The sequence below is a fragment of the Carettochelys insculpta genome, chromosome 2, assembly GCF_033958435.1.
Source record: "Carettochelys insculpta isolate YL-2023 chromosome 2, ASM3395843v1, whole genome shotgun sequence".
NCBI lineage: Eukaryota > Metazoa > Chordata > Testudines > Carettochelyidae > Carettochelys > Carettochelys insculpta.
The window spans coordinates 54,286,428-54,305,565 of NC_134138.1; the positions used below are offsets into that span (position 1 = coordinate 54,286,428).

At 46.1% G+C, this 19,138-nt stretch overlaps 1 protein-coding gene across 1 annotated transcript in view; it reads right to left on the reverse strand.

Moving 5' to 3' along the window:
• Positions 1-12,239, reverse strand: part of LOC142008505 (carbonic anhydrase 3-like) — a 29,151-nt gene extending 16,912 nt beyond the window's left edge. Inside the window, exons 1-2 of the mRNA XM_074985708.1 lie at positions 12,134-12,239; positions 10,759-10,956 (exon numbers count right to left, since the gene is read on the reverse strand). Coding sequence (XP_074841809.1) covers positions 10,759-10,956; positions 12,134-12,176 — 241 coding nt within the window. The 5' untranslated portion in view covers positions 12,177-12,239. The remainder of the gene's footprint in view (positions 1-10,758; positions 10,957-12,133) is intronic.
• Between the last annotated feature and the right edge of the window lie 6,899 nt (positions 12,240-19,138).

Genomic DNA, 19,138 nt, shown 5'->3' on the forward strand with positions numbered 1-19,138 from the left:
AGGAGTCACATTGAAGGGCTAAGGGAGTCACTCAGGTGCTGGAGGGGGCTAAGGGAGTCACACTTGGGCTGGAGGGGGCTAGAGGAGTCACACTCAGGAGCAAGGAGTCACTCACAAGCTGGAGGGAGCTAGGGGAGGCACAGGGACCCAGGCACCTGGAAGCTGACTGGGTCGCAGAGCCCCAGCCAGCAGTGCCAGCTGCAGCAACCCTGCTGGGGTCTGCAGACAGCCAATCTCCTGCAGAGGCTGGAACCCAGGGAGCTGATCAGCTCTGCCTTCCCTCCTTCCCATCTTCCAACTCAGGCCCACACCTTACCTGAGCTGGCTGCTGCTCCTCAGGTATGCAGTTCTCTCCCCTGAAGATGAAATGGTTCTCAATATAATTGTTTGGCTTAATCCAATTAAGAAGTTGAGAACCACTTCTAGAGTGCAAATGGCTTCTTAATAGCTACCTGTGGAGCTGCTCAGCCCAGCTAGGGACCCTTTTGAAATGTAATTGTGACCCATGTTTGGGTCTCGGTCCATAGGTTGGGAAACCCTGCTTTAGATAAAGACACTCTCAAAAGGATGTTTCTACGTTCTGTGTTTGATTTTGCCCACAGAATAAAATCTCTATTGCAGGATTGTCAGCTGCATTCTTCCAACCCAAAAGCAAAAATGTAGCAGCATCCATCTGAAATCCTGTAAGCATCTCTGACAGCAGCTATCTGACCCTATATTGTAGGTAGTCCATCATGTCCGACAATGATGTCTTGAGCTTGCACAGGCTCATTGGTTGTAGACTCGCATGTGGCTGAGGAGTCCAAGCTTTGAATGGCATGGGCATTCACAGTGGGGGCAAGGGAATTGTCCTGGCTCTGTTGGTGCAGCTGCTGCTGTTGCTTTCTTCCTCTCACGAGCATCAATGAGGCGTACGCGTCGCTGGTCTTCAAAGTTGTCATACGCGTGTTGTACAAGAGCACACCTCCTGTTCGGTCTTTTGCATGCTGCTCTAGCTGATCTGGTTTTAAACCAGCATGAGCAATGTTGGCCTTCACACAGTCTTTATATCTCTTGCGAGGCCTACCTTGATTCCTTTTGCCCTGGGAGAGTTCACTGTAGAGGAGTTGCTTAGGGATTCTCGACTCCTCCATTCGTATGATGTGCCCTGTCCAGTGAAGCTGGGCTTTCAGAATCGTGGCTTTGATGCTCGTGGTTCCTGCTCTGTCCAGGACTTTCAGGTTCGTAACTCTGTCCTGCCATCGAATGTGCAGTATTGACCTCAGGCTGTGTGTGTGGAAGCACTTCAGAAGTTTTATATGTTTTCTGTACAAAGTCCAGGGTTCACAGCCATACAGGAGACTTGTACACTTTCAGTTTAGTGGACTGTCCCTAGAGAATCCTTAACTGCAGACTTATCTTGCTTGTGTGTTTACAATAAGTGGATGAGATGTGGCCCTATTCAATGAAGGGAGAATGCAACCTTTCTGCAGCTTTGTTTAGGAATCTTCAGAATCTCAATTATGAGGGCTGGCAAAATTTCATCTCCCATAGGGGCCAGGGATGCTTCCATCCCAACCGTGGATTTACCATGACAAAAGAGAGTCCTTGAAATACATTGAGCAGTTTAAAGGCTTACCTTTACTACTACACTATATCAGCACTGCTGCAATCATTGCAGCAGTGTAGAGATAGCAGCTTGATGAAGAAATTAAGTTGAGTGGAGAGTTCTGTGACTTCTTTGAAGAGAATGTCCCACATTCTCTTCTTTTCTAGCTCACACATACAACAAGGATACCTGGGAAACCCACAGTATTCCAATGCGCATCATGCTCATCATGCTTTAGTCCCTCAGCTATTTCTATCCTATTGGGAAGCTCTTTACTGGAAAATTAAAAGTAGATAAAAGCTTCCTCTCCATTGAGGAGGCCTTGACTGAAAACCCAACCACTCCTTTCAACTTCTTTTCATGGTATCCAATCATGGGATTGCAGAAGAAGGCAGACAAGAGCCTCCTAGTGGAGCTCCAGGCACTCTCTGATGTTTTGTATGCAGCATTTCTAGTGGGTGGGAAGTGGCCCTTTTAAAATGGTGCTTGACTCTCTTTGGCTATGTCTACACTAGCCCCAAACTTTGAAATGGCCTTCTGTCGACAAAATTAAGAAGTGTCCCCACTACAAATGTGTTCTGTTGAGAATCTATCAACACAATGCAGCAGTTTTCCTGTCAGAGTTCTGTCTTGACTGTACAAGGCATAGCACCTCTGTCTACTGATTCTGTTGACAAAAAATAGTGTAGATGCTTCAGGGAGGGCGGGGGAGCTCTCAACAGAGAGGGCTTCCAGTTCACTTGGCTGCCCTGTTTGCATAGCTTCCGGCTGGCTATTCTATTGACAGAGGGTTGGGCAGTCTGGCCACTCCCTGTCAACAGAGGGGGATCTTGTATTAGGTGTGGATGTGTTTGAGCATTAGCCCACTAAACACAGGGTTGTGAGTTCAATCCTTGTGGAGGCCATTTAGGGATTGGGGAAAATAGATGTCAGAGATGGTGCTTGGTCCTGCCAAGAGAGCAGGGGACTGAACAAGATGACCTCCTGAGGTCCCTTCCAGTTCTACGAGATGTGTATCTGTCAACAGTGACTTTTTTTTGCCAGCACTCTGTAGTGCAATGACAAGTTCCAATTAATAAACAGCTTAATGATTTATTAAGGATAGGGTGAGAGGGAAAAATTGTTTAAGTGATAATTACATACATCAGATAAAGCTATTGATGCAGGCCAGCAATGTTATATTCTGATTTCTTGAAAATCTTCAAAAGCATGCCCCATGAGGGGTAGAATCCCAGGTCACACAGGCTTAGTTTCTGAAGACTGGAGAACTGGAACCAAGATGGTGACTGCCAGGGCCATCTTATTGTTTTTCATGTGGAGGGAAAAAGTCCTTTCTTCTTCCCATAGGCCTTGGAGACACCTGACCAAGTAGGTTGTTGTGGCAAACTGCCATTGGCTGCTGGTTTCTCCAGCACAACCCAGTGCATGTGCATGGCATGTGGAATGGATGTCTGGGCATCTGATCGCAACCCCATTGCTCAGCCCAGGTCACCTGACCAGAGGGGCTGCTGTGGAATTCTGCCATTGGCTGCATTCCAGATGACAAATCCCAAATTCCTGAGATGTGTGTTCAAAATCTGAGTCTTTGTACGGTCCATCATCCTGCCTGGGGGAGGATTCACCTACTATTGTGAATCTTAGCGCTAAAAAATTTCTAGTTCAGGTATTAAGCCAATATCTATAACTGTACACACAAACTTGATACATATATAAGTAACGAACAGATTGAGGGCATTGCCAGTTTTCATTAGACACCTCTCTTGGCCCACTTGACACATGCTCTGGTGCCACTATAAATAATGGTGACAGAAATGGCTTTCATATTTAATTTGAAAATCCAGTAATGTCACAGGGTGAAACAGGCCAGGAAACTTGTGTTAGAGAAGTTTTCCCATCATTTTGATTCCCAGATGATCCTTGTGAACACGAGCTCTCATCCCATTGGTCAACGATTGATTCTTACTATGCGTGTTTGAGCACTGATTTTAGATGGGGCCCTTGTTATGATAATGAATCCCCCCTAATGAGGAGAGGACTGTGTAGTGTTCTTAGCACCTATTTAAGAGATTCTCTGTCACAGCGTCCAGTCCATAAATGGGTCTTCAGAGTCAAAGGCCTGGTGGAGCAGAGGCTCTCCATTTCCTGTAGCTCCCATGGCTATCTGTCATGGAGCTATTTTCTGACCAGCCAACATTTGAATTTGCACCTAAACAATGCAGTTTTTTAGTCTACAGTGAGGCAGGCACAGCCAGCGTGAGACAATGCTGTCCAGTAGGATGCAGCTGAGGTAAGTCTTGTCTGTTTGAGGTCAGGTGACAAAAATCAGTTTGACACAGAAGGTCAGCGATGAGGTGGGTTTGCCCATGCAAACAAGTCTAAAAACCTTTAACTGTGGTCAGATTTACAAGGCCAGGTGGCAACTCACAATGAAAAAAGGAGATAGAGATAGAAAACTTTGCTTTACATGAAAACAAAGGAACAATATAGTTAACAAATGTTACAGTTCATTACATCAATGATACATTAGAAAAATCCATAAACAAATAAATATTTGTTGAACACAAGGTCTGACTAATAAAGTCATTAAGCATGTTTCCAAAAGGCCTTCTGTACAAAGGTACATCATGCACATTTTTAATTGTAATTCTTTCTCTAAGCAGCTGTTAAGCAGGGAAGATAACCCTGAAAGAAATACAGGGTTTATCCACAAGTGATTTCATATTACTGAAGGATGAGTAGCACTTAATATAAAAAGGAAAAAAAACATCAATGCTGATTTACAATACATCCTGCTCTTTCAGTTCAAGGTCTTCTTTTGATCAGGGACTGCAATAAAATTAGCTTCCAAACTGATTATCTTTTGTGACCTAAGACAGGAATGCAACTGCAGGGGCAGAAAACATATAACCCACTTCATTATTGCCACACCAGAAGACCTTGTTTGAAGGGCTCTCAAGATCTGACCTCTAACAATAGCATGGAAATTCAAAGTTAACATCAATACTGGTCTTACATCTTATTTCATCTAATCACTGCTGGTCTCAATCAGGTGGACTGACCTAAATCACCAAGAAAACATCAGTGATTTAAATTGTTTCCCACTTATACTTCTTCACATATTTATTAAACAATGGTGTGAATCTGATCACTAGAACATGTCAATTTACAAATTAGTACAGCATTTTACAACATCTAGGAGGGGATACTTTGTGCAAATTTTTAGATAACTTAATTTTTTTAAATTTAGGAAATAGCACGTAATACTTAATACCTGCACCAAGCTGCAGATGCAGCAGCAGTACCATCAGGAATGGTAAAAACTAATTCACACACACAAACAAGGGTTACCATATCTCCCTGTCCCGTATTTGGGACATATGGGGTGGGAGGGGCAGCTCCTCCAAGCCCTGAGGAGCCGGGAAGGAGGTGGCAGCTGCTGGCATTCCCCCAGAGCCCCACGGAAGTGACAGCAGCCAGCAATCCCCAGGAGCGCCTGGGAAGCAGCAGCTGCCAGAGATCTCCCTGCTTCCCCGAGGCTGGGGTTGTGGGGACAAATACAGGACAATGAGTCCCTTTTTAAAAAAATTTGGGATGACTTTTTGGCACACAATAGCACTTATATTTTATTAAACTGAAACTTAAATGTTACATAAATGTTTCACATTTGCAATTGCAGCAGTCTCCTGAGTTGCCAGCTGACAGCTCTCCTTAAATTCTATTTTTCTAAAATTTTCATACGTTATGCATTCTAAAAGACAAAGTAATCACAATACTAACTAAAATGTATAATACTAAAATATTAAAATACTAAAATTTCTACAACTAGCTCTCATCTTCCCAACTATCACTGTCATTCTGATCCATAGCCTTAAATAGAACAACAAGTTCTCCGGTTTTTTCATCCCCCCAGTAGATTTCTTTGCTTTGAGTGAATGATGCCAAACAATGATAATATTCTCTCTGTGTCTGCACAGCAAGCCACTGCTGTGAAAAGTTGGCTTAACAACTCAAGGAACTCTGTTTCCAGGTGCCTGGCTAATGATTTCCATCAGTTCAGGAGAGTGGCAGTTCAAAACATCTTCAGCTAGCATGTACTGAAATTTATGACTGGCACAACTGAGGAATGATTTTGAGATTCCCATGCCATGGCAGCAGCATCCTCTTCAGTAATTAGGCATCCACATTTACATCTGCAGTAGAGAACATTCACAAGAAAATTAGACAGACTTAGGGCTTTATACATTTGCTTCTCAATTGCCTGCAGTTTGACTTTCTGGTGACTTTGTTAACACCGGAATGAGTTGCCTGGTGAGATTGTGGAATCTTCATCACTGGAGATCTTTATAAGCAGGTTAGACAAACATCTGTCAGGGTGATCAAGATGGTGCATGGTCCTGCCATCACTGCAGGGGAGTTGAGGTTCCTTCCAATTCTAGTAGGCTACGATTCTATTATTTCTTTGTCAGTGTCTCTTGAAATGCCTTCCAAATTTTGACAGCATCAGCAATGCAGCAGCAATTTCTCTGACATTTGTTTAAAGCTATAAATAATAGGCTTTAGTATATTGAAGGTATCCTGTACATTCCTCTTTCATCCAAGATTAGATACTTTGGATGAGCTACATCCATCATTTAATCATGGCTTTCTTCACAAAGTTTTATGAGAATAGGCCAATTCTTCATAAATTGTTCAAAACAATCAACCACAGTATTCGATCGAATATCTTGAGGGAGAATTAGTTCAGATCCTCCTGCAGTCCAGTGAAACTGAAGCAAAATGGCTGTCATGGAAGTATTTTTCTGACTTCAGTAACATCTTCTTTTATTCCTGAACAAGGCATGCTTAAGTCTTTGACTAAAAGATTCATCAACCAAAACATTAACCAAAACACAAGCCCAAGCAAAGGCTAAATTTCTCCTAGGAATTGACTTATTACCATTCTTTGAAAGTTGATAAATAAAACATTCTTTATGAAATACCAGCATACAGAATTCTTCCCATTAAAATTCTGTTGGTGAAGGTTTTATGGATAAGTTATATCAAAAGAGAAACATTCGTATGAAAGGCCTTGGGAGAGGGGCAAAGATTTTCAAGAAAGAGTGTCTGAACTCTATGGCTATGTCTACACTACAGAAATCTGTCGACAGAAGTTTCTGTTGGAAGATATCGTCCAACAAAACTTCTGTTGACAGATCACGGCCAGACTGCCAGGTAGATCTGTCACTCTGTTGACAGAACGGCCAACCTGAAACACAGCAGACAATGCCCTCCAGAACATGTAGATTGGCTTTCTGTCAACCGAATCTGTCAACAGAGGCATTCTGCCTCATGGAGGAGTGGCAGAACGCTGTTGACAGAAGGGCTGCATTTTGTCGATATACTGTTGACAGAATGTCTTGGGAATGTGGGAACTGTGGATTTGGTCAACAATACAACAGTTTTGTCTACAAAAGTCTCTAGTGTAAACATAGCCTGTCTCCAAGCTGCTGTTCTGCAGTCATCAGAAAGGCAATGGCTTGAGGTAGGGAGTGGGGGATGTACAGCTGGTCACATAATTTGCTCATGGAGCATCTGAGGAGATGCCAGAGGTATCTGGTGGAGTGACAGACCAGAGCTAGTAGAAAGAGCCTACTCTGATCAAGCTCCCCAGGTTGGACACTAACCCAGATGCTGTGTTTGGATCCCAAGACAGGATATATATGTCTTTAAGCTTCCCTAGATGCTAGGGTTGCCAATTTCGGTTGGACATATTCCTGGAGATTTCATCATATTATGTATTTAATTCCTAGAGACCCAGAACAATCCTGGAGGGTTAGCAAACAAACTGGGCCCCAGTATGCCCCATCCACTGACTCTGGATCCAGCTTCACTAGCACATCTTCTGAGTGAAGTTCGCTTTCTCTGTTGCTGCATGCACAGAAGTGGGATCTCAAGATCCAGCTGCTCTAGACTCCCAGGACCAGTCCTGACATACTTTCCCAATCCTCCCCAAAAACCACATCCAGTACCTTAGGCACTCCCTTTTACAGAGCTTCACACTTTGGGTACCGTACAATTTAACGCTTCCAAGACATGTGGTAGCTGAAGCAAAACCATCACTCTATCATTTTTCCTCTCCGAGATCAGATTCAAACACCTAATGGGAGCATCTAGCCAGAAATAAATTCAGACAAATGAAAACATTTCTGCACTTTGAGACAATGTGGAATGAATGTAATATATAGCTTCTGGCTAAGCAATTCATCATTTACCTTAGATTGTTTATTATATTTATTTTCAAGAGAGTAGTACTTAGGGGCTGCAGTCATGATCAGAGGCCATCAGATTAGGCTGCGTATGGTCCCAGCCTGAAGAGATTACAATCCAAGTACTCAGTGATAGATGATAGGAGGGTGCAACAAACAGATGTTGGGAAGCAATAATGAGATGGCCATGGGGAGCATAATGAGCAGTGATTATGGAGGTCTTCGGTACACTACAGCTACATTTCAGTAATGATGTAGTTTGATATAGCTCATCAATGATAGAATTCCAATGCAAATGCCACCAAATTTAATCTAATAAAGAAATATATTACACAGCAGGAAGAAATGCTTAGTGATTTCCATGAAGGAGGTTTGTTTTTATTTTTGCCAGAGAACTAATCTAAATCCTATAACTATTCCCAGTTTGTTTGTGTGTTCTGTTTTTTATTCAATTGGATAATTCATCTTGCATTAATTTTGACTGTAGATTTGTTTTCACAAACCCATCAAATAGTAACAGAGAGGAAGCCGTGCTAGTCTATACACGATCAAAACAAAAAGCAGTCAAGTAGCACTTTAAAGACTAGCAATAGTATTTTGCTAGTCTTTAAAGTGCTACTTGACTGCTTTTTGTTTTGAAACCCATCAAAGTAATTAAAAAAATACCCAAGTTAATATGTATGCATGCACACTTAAATACTGAAGAGCGTTGAGTCTATTATCCAAATTCTTTCATCCTAATTATATATGCCACTATTAGTAGTAGTACCTAAAGTTTAGTGTGCAGTTTAAAAATATCATATTATGCTAAAGAGACTATTTTTTCACTCTATAATACAAATTTGTTTCCCCTTTTTAGTTTCATATTCCATATGGTAATAAATGGCACAGTCCTGCAGACCTTACATAGTAAGGACTGCTATGGTGGGTCCAAATTGGGGCTGATTGAAAAATCAGATTTGCAGGAAATTTCAACATTTGAAAATCTATTTTCCTTTGGAAATGTGGTTTTCTTTCCAAATTGAATACAATCTAGGCTACATCGACAGTACAAGTTAGAGGTGTGATTTGCCTATACATGAGTGCTCTCAGTGGAGCAAGCATGAGTGTAAGTAGCAATGAAAGCATGGTAGCACAGACAGCAGCGGCAGCAGAGGCACTGGCTAGCCAGGGCAAATACAAACACACCTGAAATCACTGGCATTTGTTTGGCATGGCTAAGCCTTGACTTCTCTGCTGCTAACCCTGGTACCACAGCTACCCTGGTATTTATACCTGTAACAGAGAAATGAGTTTGAGTGTATGTGGACATGAGCAGGGGAAACACACCCCGAGCTCGCAGTGTCGATGTAGTCTTAGAAAAAATTCAGTTTTGAAAAAATTTCTTTTCAGAATAGCAAAATTGTGTGTTGGAACTGTGTAACTTTATTCTAAATTTTCACGTATTAAGTTTTTCATTTTAATATTATGTTCACATTATTTTATATGTCAGATATTATTTAATGAAAGAAAAATCAGGTTCTTCCAACCAAAAAGCTTTTTCTGAGGAAAATTCATCTGATTACAAGTTTTCTATCAGCTCTACTCCAGTAATATGTATCTTTTCGAAAGCTTCTAGTGATGTGCTGACACAACACGATACTTTGTGAATAGAAACGATGGCTGTCTGCATTCAGAAATATTCACTAAAAAGCTCTACAAAGATGGCAGAAAGTTTTGAATTACTTGCTTTCTAGAGCCGGAAAAATTAGAGCTGCAGTAGTGTTCACCTGATAGTGAACGAGTTTCATAACTTCTTGACAGCTACTTTTCTATGAAGTACAGCCAGCAATATCAGTGTGAGATCCCTCCCCCCACCCCAACCCCCCGAGGTGCTAAGTGCTTTCAAGCACTTGTTAAAAAGTATTTGGCATGTCTCTTCAAAGCAGAGCTAGCCCTAAAGAGCCACATATGATATGGGCAGCATTCTGCATGAAGCTGTGAAGAATTTGTGGAAGAGCAAATCAGTCAGAGTGATGATTCTTTTAGAGTGTTAATGTTTGCTTTAAAAAAAAAAGCTAATTTCAAACTGAAGTTTCTCATCGTTTCTTTTATACTTGAGGACTCATGGAACAGAAATACTAAAGGCCTAATCCTTACTCAGACAAAAAAATCTCACTGACATCAGCGGGAGACTCGCTAGTCCAAAGACAGTAGGATTTGGGGTCTATCATTGTAGATAATTTTTCCTTTCTGATCAGACTTCAGAAATGATACCACTCATCTACACAGGTATTTCAGCAACAGAGCTCAAATCCTTTCAGGGAAAATTCACTCCCTCACAAAGACCTTGAGGATTCAGGCTCCAGGGCTACATCTACACCAGAGAGTTTTGGAGACAAAACTGGGGTTTTGTCAAGAAAACTCGCAGAGCATCTATATACAAAATTGCTTTGTAGATGCTCTGGGGGCCCTTTTGTAGACAGTGCAGATCACATAAAGATCCTGTTTTATGTGTACATGCGATCTGTCAAGTTTTGTTGAAAATCTCTTCCAACAGTAATTTCTGTAGACAGATGATTCTAGTGTAGATGTAGCCCATGTGAATGAAGTGCAGTGTGGCTGAGGAAGTGAAATTCACCCTAGTACTCGAAGCAACCTTCTGTTGCTGCTGTGTGCCTTCTCCCCACCTCCCTCCTGAGACTGTACCAAGGGGCTGCTACAGCACTCAAAACCTCCCTGGCCCAATGGTACTAAGTACTGGAGGAACTGGATCCATATAAATACAGTTATTGGCCCACCCGCAGTAGGGCCTTCTACATGTATATCCCAGGCCAGTGCAGAGACCCCTCTGCATACAGCATATTAGCAGACAGCACATTCTGTCTTTCAAGAACTTTGCAAACAGGCATTAGTATCATTGACTCAGTTAAAGCCCACACTAACCTGATCTATCAAAGGTGTCATCAAACACCACTCTGCAGGTTCTTCCGCTGTTCACTATGCTCCGAGCTCCAACAGGATCATACCCAACAAACCAAGGCAGAAGAGAGGGGTCATAATGGACCTCTTTGGAATTGATTTCAATAGGTGACTGGTTGTCTCCTTTGGCAAAAGGGTAATATTTGTGCCAGTGCTCGGGTCCTAAGGAAAATTGCAAAGGGATGTCATGAAAATCTCTTCCACGGAGGCATAAAGGTAACAACTGCTTAACTAAGTTGACCGTCTGTCCCATTTTGGCCAGGACAGCCCCTTATTTCAGGCACCAGGAAGGTGTCCCAATTAATTTTAACACAGGTGCTAAGTGCCCCATATTCATGCGGGGGGAGCAGCTGCTCCCCATTTCCCGGCTTCCGGCAGCTGGTGGGAGCCAGAAGCCAGACCAGCACAGCTGCTGCCTGAGTCCTGGCAGCTCAGGGGGGCCGGGAGCTGGACCACTGCAGTTCCCACCTGGCTCCCGGCAGACTGGGGAAACTGGAACACCACAGCTGCTGCCTGGTTCCTGGATCCTTGTGGCTCGGGGGAGTCACAAGCCACTTACGGGCAGCTGCGCCTAGCTCCCAGCTCCCGGCTCCCCGCAACCTGGGGGAGCCAGGAGCCGGCCTGGCGTGGCTGCTGCCCAGTAGCTGGACCAGCACAACTGCCGCCTGGCTCCCCGCTACTTGGGGAAGCCTGGAGGGAGCACAGAGCAGCTGCCGCCCCTTTCCCAGTTCCCCGTGGCATGGGGGAGCCGGGAGGAACAACAGCACAGGGGGGGCCCCCAGGGGAGCTCCAGCCCCATTCCCAGTGCCCCAAGGCATGGGGCAGCTGGGAACCAGAGCTGCCCCCCCCAGCAGAGTGGCAGCCCCCACAGGGAAGCCACTGCCTGAGCAGGGTGAGCATCCTCCCGTTTCGGCCAGGACGGTCCCCCGTTTCAGGCGCCAGGCAGGCGTCATCCCCTCTCCCCGCAGGTGGCCCGTATTTAGCCTAGGGAAATACGCCCGCCCTATGCTGAACAGGAACACAACCAGTGCTCCACCACGCGCATCCGTTCGCGCCCCGCCTCACAGCGGGGCTCTGCGCTCCCCGGGGGACCCCGCGCGCAGCACCGGCCGCGGGAACCTGCCCTGAGCGCTGCCTCCGCCGCGCAGCCCTCGCCCCGCACGGGCCCCGCAGCTGTGACCGCCGGGACTGCGGCGCCGCTGAGCGTGGCGGGAACCGGGGCTGCTGTGGCTGGGGAGTCCGGCCCAGCTCCACAGGGGGCAGCAGAAGATGCAGGAGCCGGGCGGGGCGGGGCGGGGCGGGGCGCGGCTGCGCGGGCGGGCGGCGGCTCCGCACTCACCGTTGTCGCTGTCGTAGCCCCACTGGCAGGACTGCTGGGCCATGCTGGAGGGCGGGCGGGCGGCAGCGGCGCTCCGGGCCGGGCTGCAGGACGGTGGCGCGGCTCCGGCAGGGCCTTTATAGGCTCGGCCAGCGCCATGCCCCGGGGGGCCAGGCTGGACGGGGCGGGGCGGAGAGGGGCCATCGGGGCCCCGCGGCCTCTGCCCCTGGCGCGCAGCCAGCACAGGGGGCGGACAGAGGATGGCCGCAGTACCCGGCTGGCCACACGCGCCCCCGGGATGGGAGCAGCCCGGCCCGGCTGGCTCGCACCCAGCGGCGCCCCCTGCCTGTGCCGCCGGCGGGGCTGCAGTCCAGAGCTCCCGGTCAGTTGTACTGGAAACTGGATCGACTCGGGAGGCGGGTACAACTGCTGCTGCGTTGAACCTGGGCGCCCTGGCTCTAGAGGTAACTGGTTTTGCCTCTGTGTAAGTGGTGTCGGTGCCACTACATGGGACAGTGAACCCCACCCGAGAGGCGTGTGGGTTACGCACCCGGCGCAGCAGTGGGAGCTGCAAGAGGCCGAGCAGCCCAGCAGCCTGCTCTGGTGCGCCGCCATCTCCCAGCCAGATCCCTCCTCTTCACTGCGCTGGCGGGTAGCAGGGTGACCTGGCCCCAGCCTGCTGCGCTTAGCTCCCAAGTGAGGTGGGTTATGGGGAGCAGAGGGGACCAGTCTGGGAAATGGCAGAGAGGAGCAGGCTGCTTGGTTGCTCCTCTTCCAGTGGTTGCTGTGGTGAGTGCAGGGGACTGACTCCTGCTTCCACCCCCACACCAGGCACCGCATTAATCCCACAGGTTGCGTCGCTTGAGGGAAGGACTGCAGTGGGGCAGGAAACAGCAAAGCAGGGGTGGAAAGAGGCAGGATGGGAGTGGGGCAGGGCTTGGGAGAAGGGATGGAGTGGGGCTGCGGCCAGTTGGCTCAGGTCCTTCTGCTCCCTACAAGTGGCCTTGGCGGCAGGGCTCAGGTTACAGGCCCTCTGCTTTGGGTTTCAGATTTGGTGCACCTGCAGGGGGTTGTGGGGTTTTGACTCTCCCTCCCTCTGGGCTATGCGGCTTAGGCAGGTTCAGGCTTCACACACACACCCCCCACACCTCCCGTAGTAATGTTTCTTGTCAGAAGTGGAACATTACTGCATCCCTCCACTTACTGACATATTACACGGGAGCATCAAGAGCCATTGGCTTGAAGCTGTAATTTAAGCTATCAGTATTAACCTTTAAATCCCTAATGGGCTATGATCTGCCTACCTAGGAGACCTTTCTTTCACTGTGCCCTACTACCTCAGCCATGATCAACAGGTATACCTGAGTTTGGAATCCCCTCAGTTAAAATAGAAAAGATCTGTTATCACGGTTTTCTCCTGGAGGGCTCTTTAACTTTGGACTTAATTTGCTCCACTATTCATGGTCCATAATAGTTCACATATGGTAAGCTTCTGAGTAACTAGCTAAGCTGTTTCCCCAAGCTTTTAAAGAGTGTGAAGGCAGAGGAAATAGGGTTCTGAGGTCAGACATGTAGATTTGCCCTCCTGGCTTTTTATATGTTTGTAGGGAATGTGGCAGCAGGAACGCAAGGTTACTGAGGCTGGGAGGAATGTGTCTCCCAGAGGTCATCTGCATAAGAATGCAAAGGTGTGAATGTGTGATACCTTTCAGGCAAAGCCTAATGAGTAGCAAGTAAGCCATGAGATTTGGTCTATTGTAAACATGTTGTTGTAGAATCACAATTTAAGCTGACACTCAGTGTGGGAGTTGTGAGATCTCACCAATGCTCTGGGTAGTTGTGGGGGAGACAAGGCAGTTGCCATAGCTGTGTAAAACATTAATTGCACAGGGCTCCCTGCTTGAAAGCATGGTAAAAGAGAAGAGAAGGGATACTAGTTAAGTCTGTTTGCTGAATGCTTTGGCCCTGCCTATGCCTTGGCTATATAGTTGTTAGCCTGGCTGGACTAGCTCTCCCCATCTGTTGAAAGATAAAGCTGGTTACTAGGGTGTTCATGAAATCCTACTAGTGATGTTAAGAGCTGAAACCACAAAGTGGCAGTTGAGGCTATGCAGAGCTGAAATCACAGGGTTGTGTCTCAGGGTGATCCCTAGCAGTGCAGTTGGTAAGAGAGTGATGATGGTGACTGGTGGGCGGCTGGTAGGAGGAGTGGTGGATGACAGCGAGGGGTGGCTGGTAGGAGCAGCGGCGGACTGGTAGGTGGCCAGTAGGAGTGGTGGTGGATGATGGCGGGCAGCCAGTAGGAGGAGTGGCCAGCAGGTGGCAGCAAGGGGATGCTGCAGACAAGTGGACAGCTAGTACTGCCCGGGTGATGTAGCTGGGCTCTGGGTTCGGGACTGCACCGCGGGAGGTACACCCTGTAATTGTGTGTGGGGTAAAGGGCCAAGAGCCCCAGCAAGAGACTTGGTTCTACTGCATATGGGGATGGTATCTTGGTAAAGGGGTTTGTCTCCTCTTTGCTTAGATATACTGCATCTGTCACTGTAACCTTGGGGTAGGTTATGGTCATTAAACAAGCTGTTTCTGTCTCAGACTCTGTGCTTGCGAGGGGGGAGAACTGCCTTACAGGCACCCAGCACGTGGGGTGAATTGTCCCAGGCCACTGGGTGGGGGCTCGAGCCGGTTGGTTGTATCCTTGATAGGAAACCCCCCAGGAGTTGAACCCAGGCCTTCTGGCAGGCATCTGTTATTAATAGAAGGGTTACATGTTTGTAACTGAAATATGCATTATATAGTGTGACATTTAAGTGGTGGTGTTGTTTATTGATACTTTGAAATAAAATAAATAAATACAATTATTTCTGAACTCAGATTGCCCACGAGCAGGTACTATAAATCATTCATATAAGTCTAGTCCAGGGCAGGCAAAATAAAACCCAAGGGCCAGATCTGGCCCACCAAGCCTTAAGATCCCACCTGCCAAGACCCTCAGGCAGCTGCATGTCTGAGGTTCCCACTGGGCTGCTGGCTGGGAGCTGCATAGGTAAGCACTTCCCAGACAGAGCCTGCCTCTGGCACCCTTCTGCACCTGAGGGTGACCCAGTTCTCCACTCCGATCCTCCCCACTGTCCCAGGTCACAACTCCCTCCCAGACCCTACACCCCCTTCCTACACCCCTCCCCTTGGCCAGAATCCTCTCCTGCACCCATATCTCTGCTCCCCAGTCCCCTACCCAGATCATAATTCCAACCCTCTGCATCCCCTTCTGCACCCCTCCCCAGCTCAGAATCCTTTCTTGCCCCCATACCCTATCCCAGACTGCACCCCAACCCCCTTCCTGAAGTGACAACCTCATCCTTCACCCAAACTCTCTCTCAACCCCACACTCCCCTGCATCCCAGTCTTCTACCCTGAGCTCCCTTCTGAATCCAACCTCTGTCCCAGACCCCCTCCATAGAAAAGTACGACCCTTGACCACTTACAAAAATCTTGGAATGCCCCCCCCCAGGCAAAAATTACTGACACCCCGCCCACGAACAATATTGTAACTGAACTATTTGTCTCAATTGTATTGTGGAGAACAATGTTCCAATATTCAATGACACCTTGCTTTGAAATTATTTCCTTCTATTTTAAATACAGGTTGAACCTCTCTCATCTAGCACCCTGGGGACCAGACTGGTGCCAGATGAGAGCATTTGCTGGACAATGGGGGATCAATATTTCTAGCACATTACCAACACTACCACTTCTTACTGGACTCTTGGAAGACACGTAAATTACAGCTACATAAGAGCACAGAGCACTGTGATCCAGGACTGGTGACTGTAAACAAACTTCATTGGACCATGAGAAACTTGGCTGCACCCATGATAAGTGGCTGTCTGGATAACTAAAATCATGTTGGATTACAGAGTATGCTGGATGAGAGAGTTCCAGATTAGAGTGGTTCAACCTCTATTTACCTCCTGCTTTTAAGGGCCAGGTTGTTTGTTTTTATATAATGAAATGATTAGCCGTGTGTTGACATGTAACATGGCCGGACAATGGGCATTGGAACAATGCCTTATCAATAATTTGTCACATATACTCTTTATTTGTGGAGGATTGTTATTTTGCTTATGGGGCAAAGTATGTATGTCTCAGAACTAGTAAGAGTTATGTACATTTTTCAAAAAGAAAATATTCCCAATGGATAGCATATTTATACAACAGCATTCATGTCCACAATGCTTTGTAACAGGTACGATACTACTTAGTGATCAGAACACTTCCTCAAAGATTTGCCAATCTAAAAACACAATGGGGAGGAATGAAAAAATGGTTGATTGTCTTTGCAGCCAGAGTGCTTCACAGAACAAGTGAGGTTTCCCATTCATTGAGGGAGAGGACGGGAACATGACATGCAATACTCAGGAAACAACCCAAGCATAAGGTGTGGCAAGAAATAAGAGCTGAGAATAACAGAAAGAGACAACAGGTAAATTTTCAAGAGCATCTAAGAGATCTAGAACAGTGTTTCCCAAATAATAGATTGTGACTATCCACAGGAATGACCATCCATGGGAAGACAATCCAGGTCTCCCTGTTTACTACCCCAGTACCACTGGACAATATTGCTTCTCCAGAGAGCATTACAAAAGCAGATAAACGTTATTACCTCAGTTTCCTGATGAGATAGAGAGATTAAAAGATTTGTTGCAGTCTTGCTTGGTGGTTCCTAGCCCATTGCTATGAATGCTCTGCTCTCTCTTTTAACTGTAGGTACTAGCAAAAACTGAGGGTTTGAGGAGACTAGAAAGTATTGGGGTTTGATATATGAATCTTAAGTATTTTACTTAACAGAATTAAAATTATAACATTCAAGCAATCATGCCAGCAGATCACAAACATGACAGGCTGAGTTCTGTTCTTTAGCACAACAATGTGGAAATCTGGCACAGAGAACACCGTAATCTGACTAACTTGAATAATGGTTACAGTTTTGTCATTGGGATTCACTCATGTGGTATGCACAGTCTCAATTCAAGAATGAAAATCTGAGCTATCTGCTTTTGACACAGTCTGACCTCAGAATAATCCAGGAATGAAAATCTGACCTAAGCTGTTTGCTTTTATAAACCCCGGACATGTCTCCTCTGACATTCCAGCAGATTGGCGCCTCTTCTCTACTGAGGTACAGCTTTAAGTCTCAGGCTGACCTTGAATTGTACACTCTTAGGTGACTATTCAGTCATCTGGGATCAGGGGCTCTGAACAATTTGGAAAAAGATGTAAGATGGTTGGAAAGACAAGTATTCTTTACTGCTTATTAGCACTAATCAATTTGTCAAAATGCTAAGGCTGAATATCAAAATACATACATGTGAAAGCTGAAACTAATGAAAAATGTCCCTTTATAAATCTTAATAAGTGTCACAAGTCACAATCTATTTCAATCTCTCTTAAAATGCATTTTTGTCATGGTGAGTGCTCCTAACCATTTGAGCTTTGACACCTCTGTATTACAATGGATTGTGGGAGTAGATACTTGTATGCAAATACATTTTTAATCCATGGACCAAATCCTGCTCCCTACCTATATTATGCAGTGACCGAAATGTATGAGAGCTGCCACCGTTCTGCTGAATGGGGAGTGAATTGACCATTTGTGAAGAAGCTCCTTGGAGGGAATCCACCTCTGGGAGAGTAGAACTGAAACTCTGAGGATCCACTGGCCAAAACCTCTGCATTTTTGTTATGGGTGATGGCGTCAGTAGGTATAGCGACTGCTATAATCCATACAACCTCTAGTGAACATGTGCATGTTTCACAACCAGAGAGCAGAGGAGGATTCCATTCTGATCAGCCTGTACATACCTCAATCCCTTAATTCTTAGCACTAAGTTATTAATTGATTGGTAGACTATCACTTTTATATTTCCTCTCTCTCTCCATTATTTAAATATCCTAACATCACTCTTGTTCATAACACCTCACTTTACAGACACACGCATGACAAGTTCCTTAACCTCGGTGCCCACAATCTCATTTGTTGAAATACAATACCGAGTCCCATGCAAAACGGTGAGGCATAAGGTTAGCTAGGAAAGGTGTATTTCCTTCTCACGCACACACACACACACACAGTTCAGACTCCACAGCTCTGAACAGATACCTTTCTCATGTAATACTAATTACTGTTAGTTTGTGGACTATGTTAGAACCAGTGAAAAAAAGAGCCAGGAAGCTCATTCGGGGTTGGCCGAACAAAACAAGATACAGGGTACACAAAGATACCTAATTAGAAACCCATATATGTTCACAAGTGTGGGTTTAACAATGTTTGTATTTGGCAGCAGCATAGACATGGAAGCCTTTTCGTAGTCAGATCTGTGCTGCCTGCCAGAACAAACAAAGGAGTATATGTAAGTTATGTTGAACTTATAGAGCACAAAGATACAACTTACTAACTCTTCTTCACAGGGATCAGAATGAGCCCTAGCAGAACAGTTGCTCAGACCCTTTCATCTCTGACCTCAGAAGCTTCCCACACCAAATGTTTGACTGAATCTGTGAGTAAGAGGCTATAAAATCCATTGTTCAGCCAGGCTCGTGGGTCAGATTGCATCCTGTGAAGATTTTTAACATGAGATTGTCTGTACAAAATTCATTCATTCGGGCTTTTACAGGATTTGCATATATGATCCTCTTCCCCACCACACTATAGTGCAATATCTGAACACCCAGAGGTGCCTGGTGAAGGAGGGTAAGGGGCTCACTGCTGGGGAAGGGCTGGGATGACCCCCCCTCCTTCCAGGACCCACCTCTCCCTGCCCCTGCTCCACATCTCCCTGTCCCTACTCTGCCCACTCCCTACCTCTTCTCTACCTTGCTGTGCCACAGCCCTGCCTCTTCCTCCTACCCTGAGCTGGGGGGCTAGCGAGGCCATAGCGGGCAGCATGGGTCCCCCCCTGCCCCTGCAGTCACTGGCAGTGGTGGGGCAAACAGAGCAACATGGCCACAGCTTACTTTGCCCACCCCCCA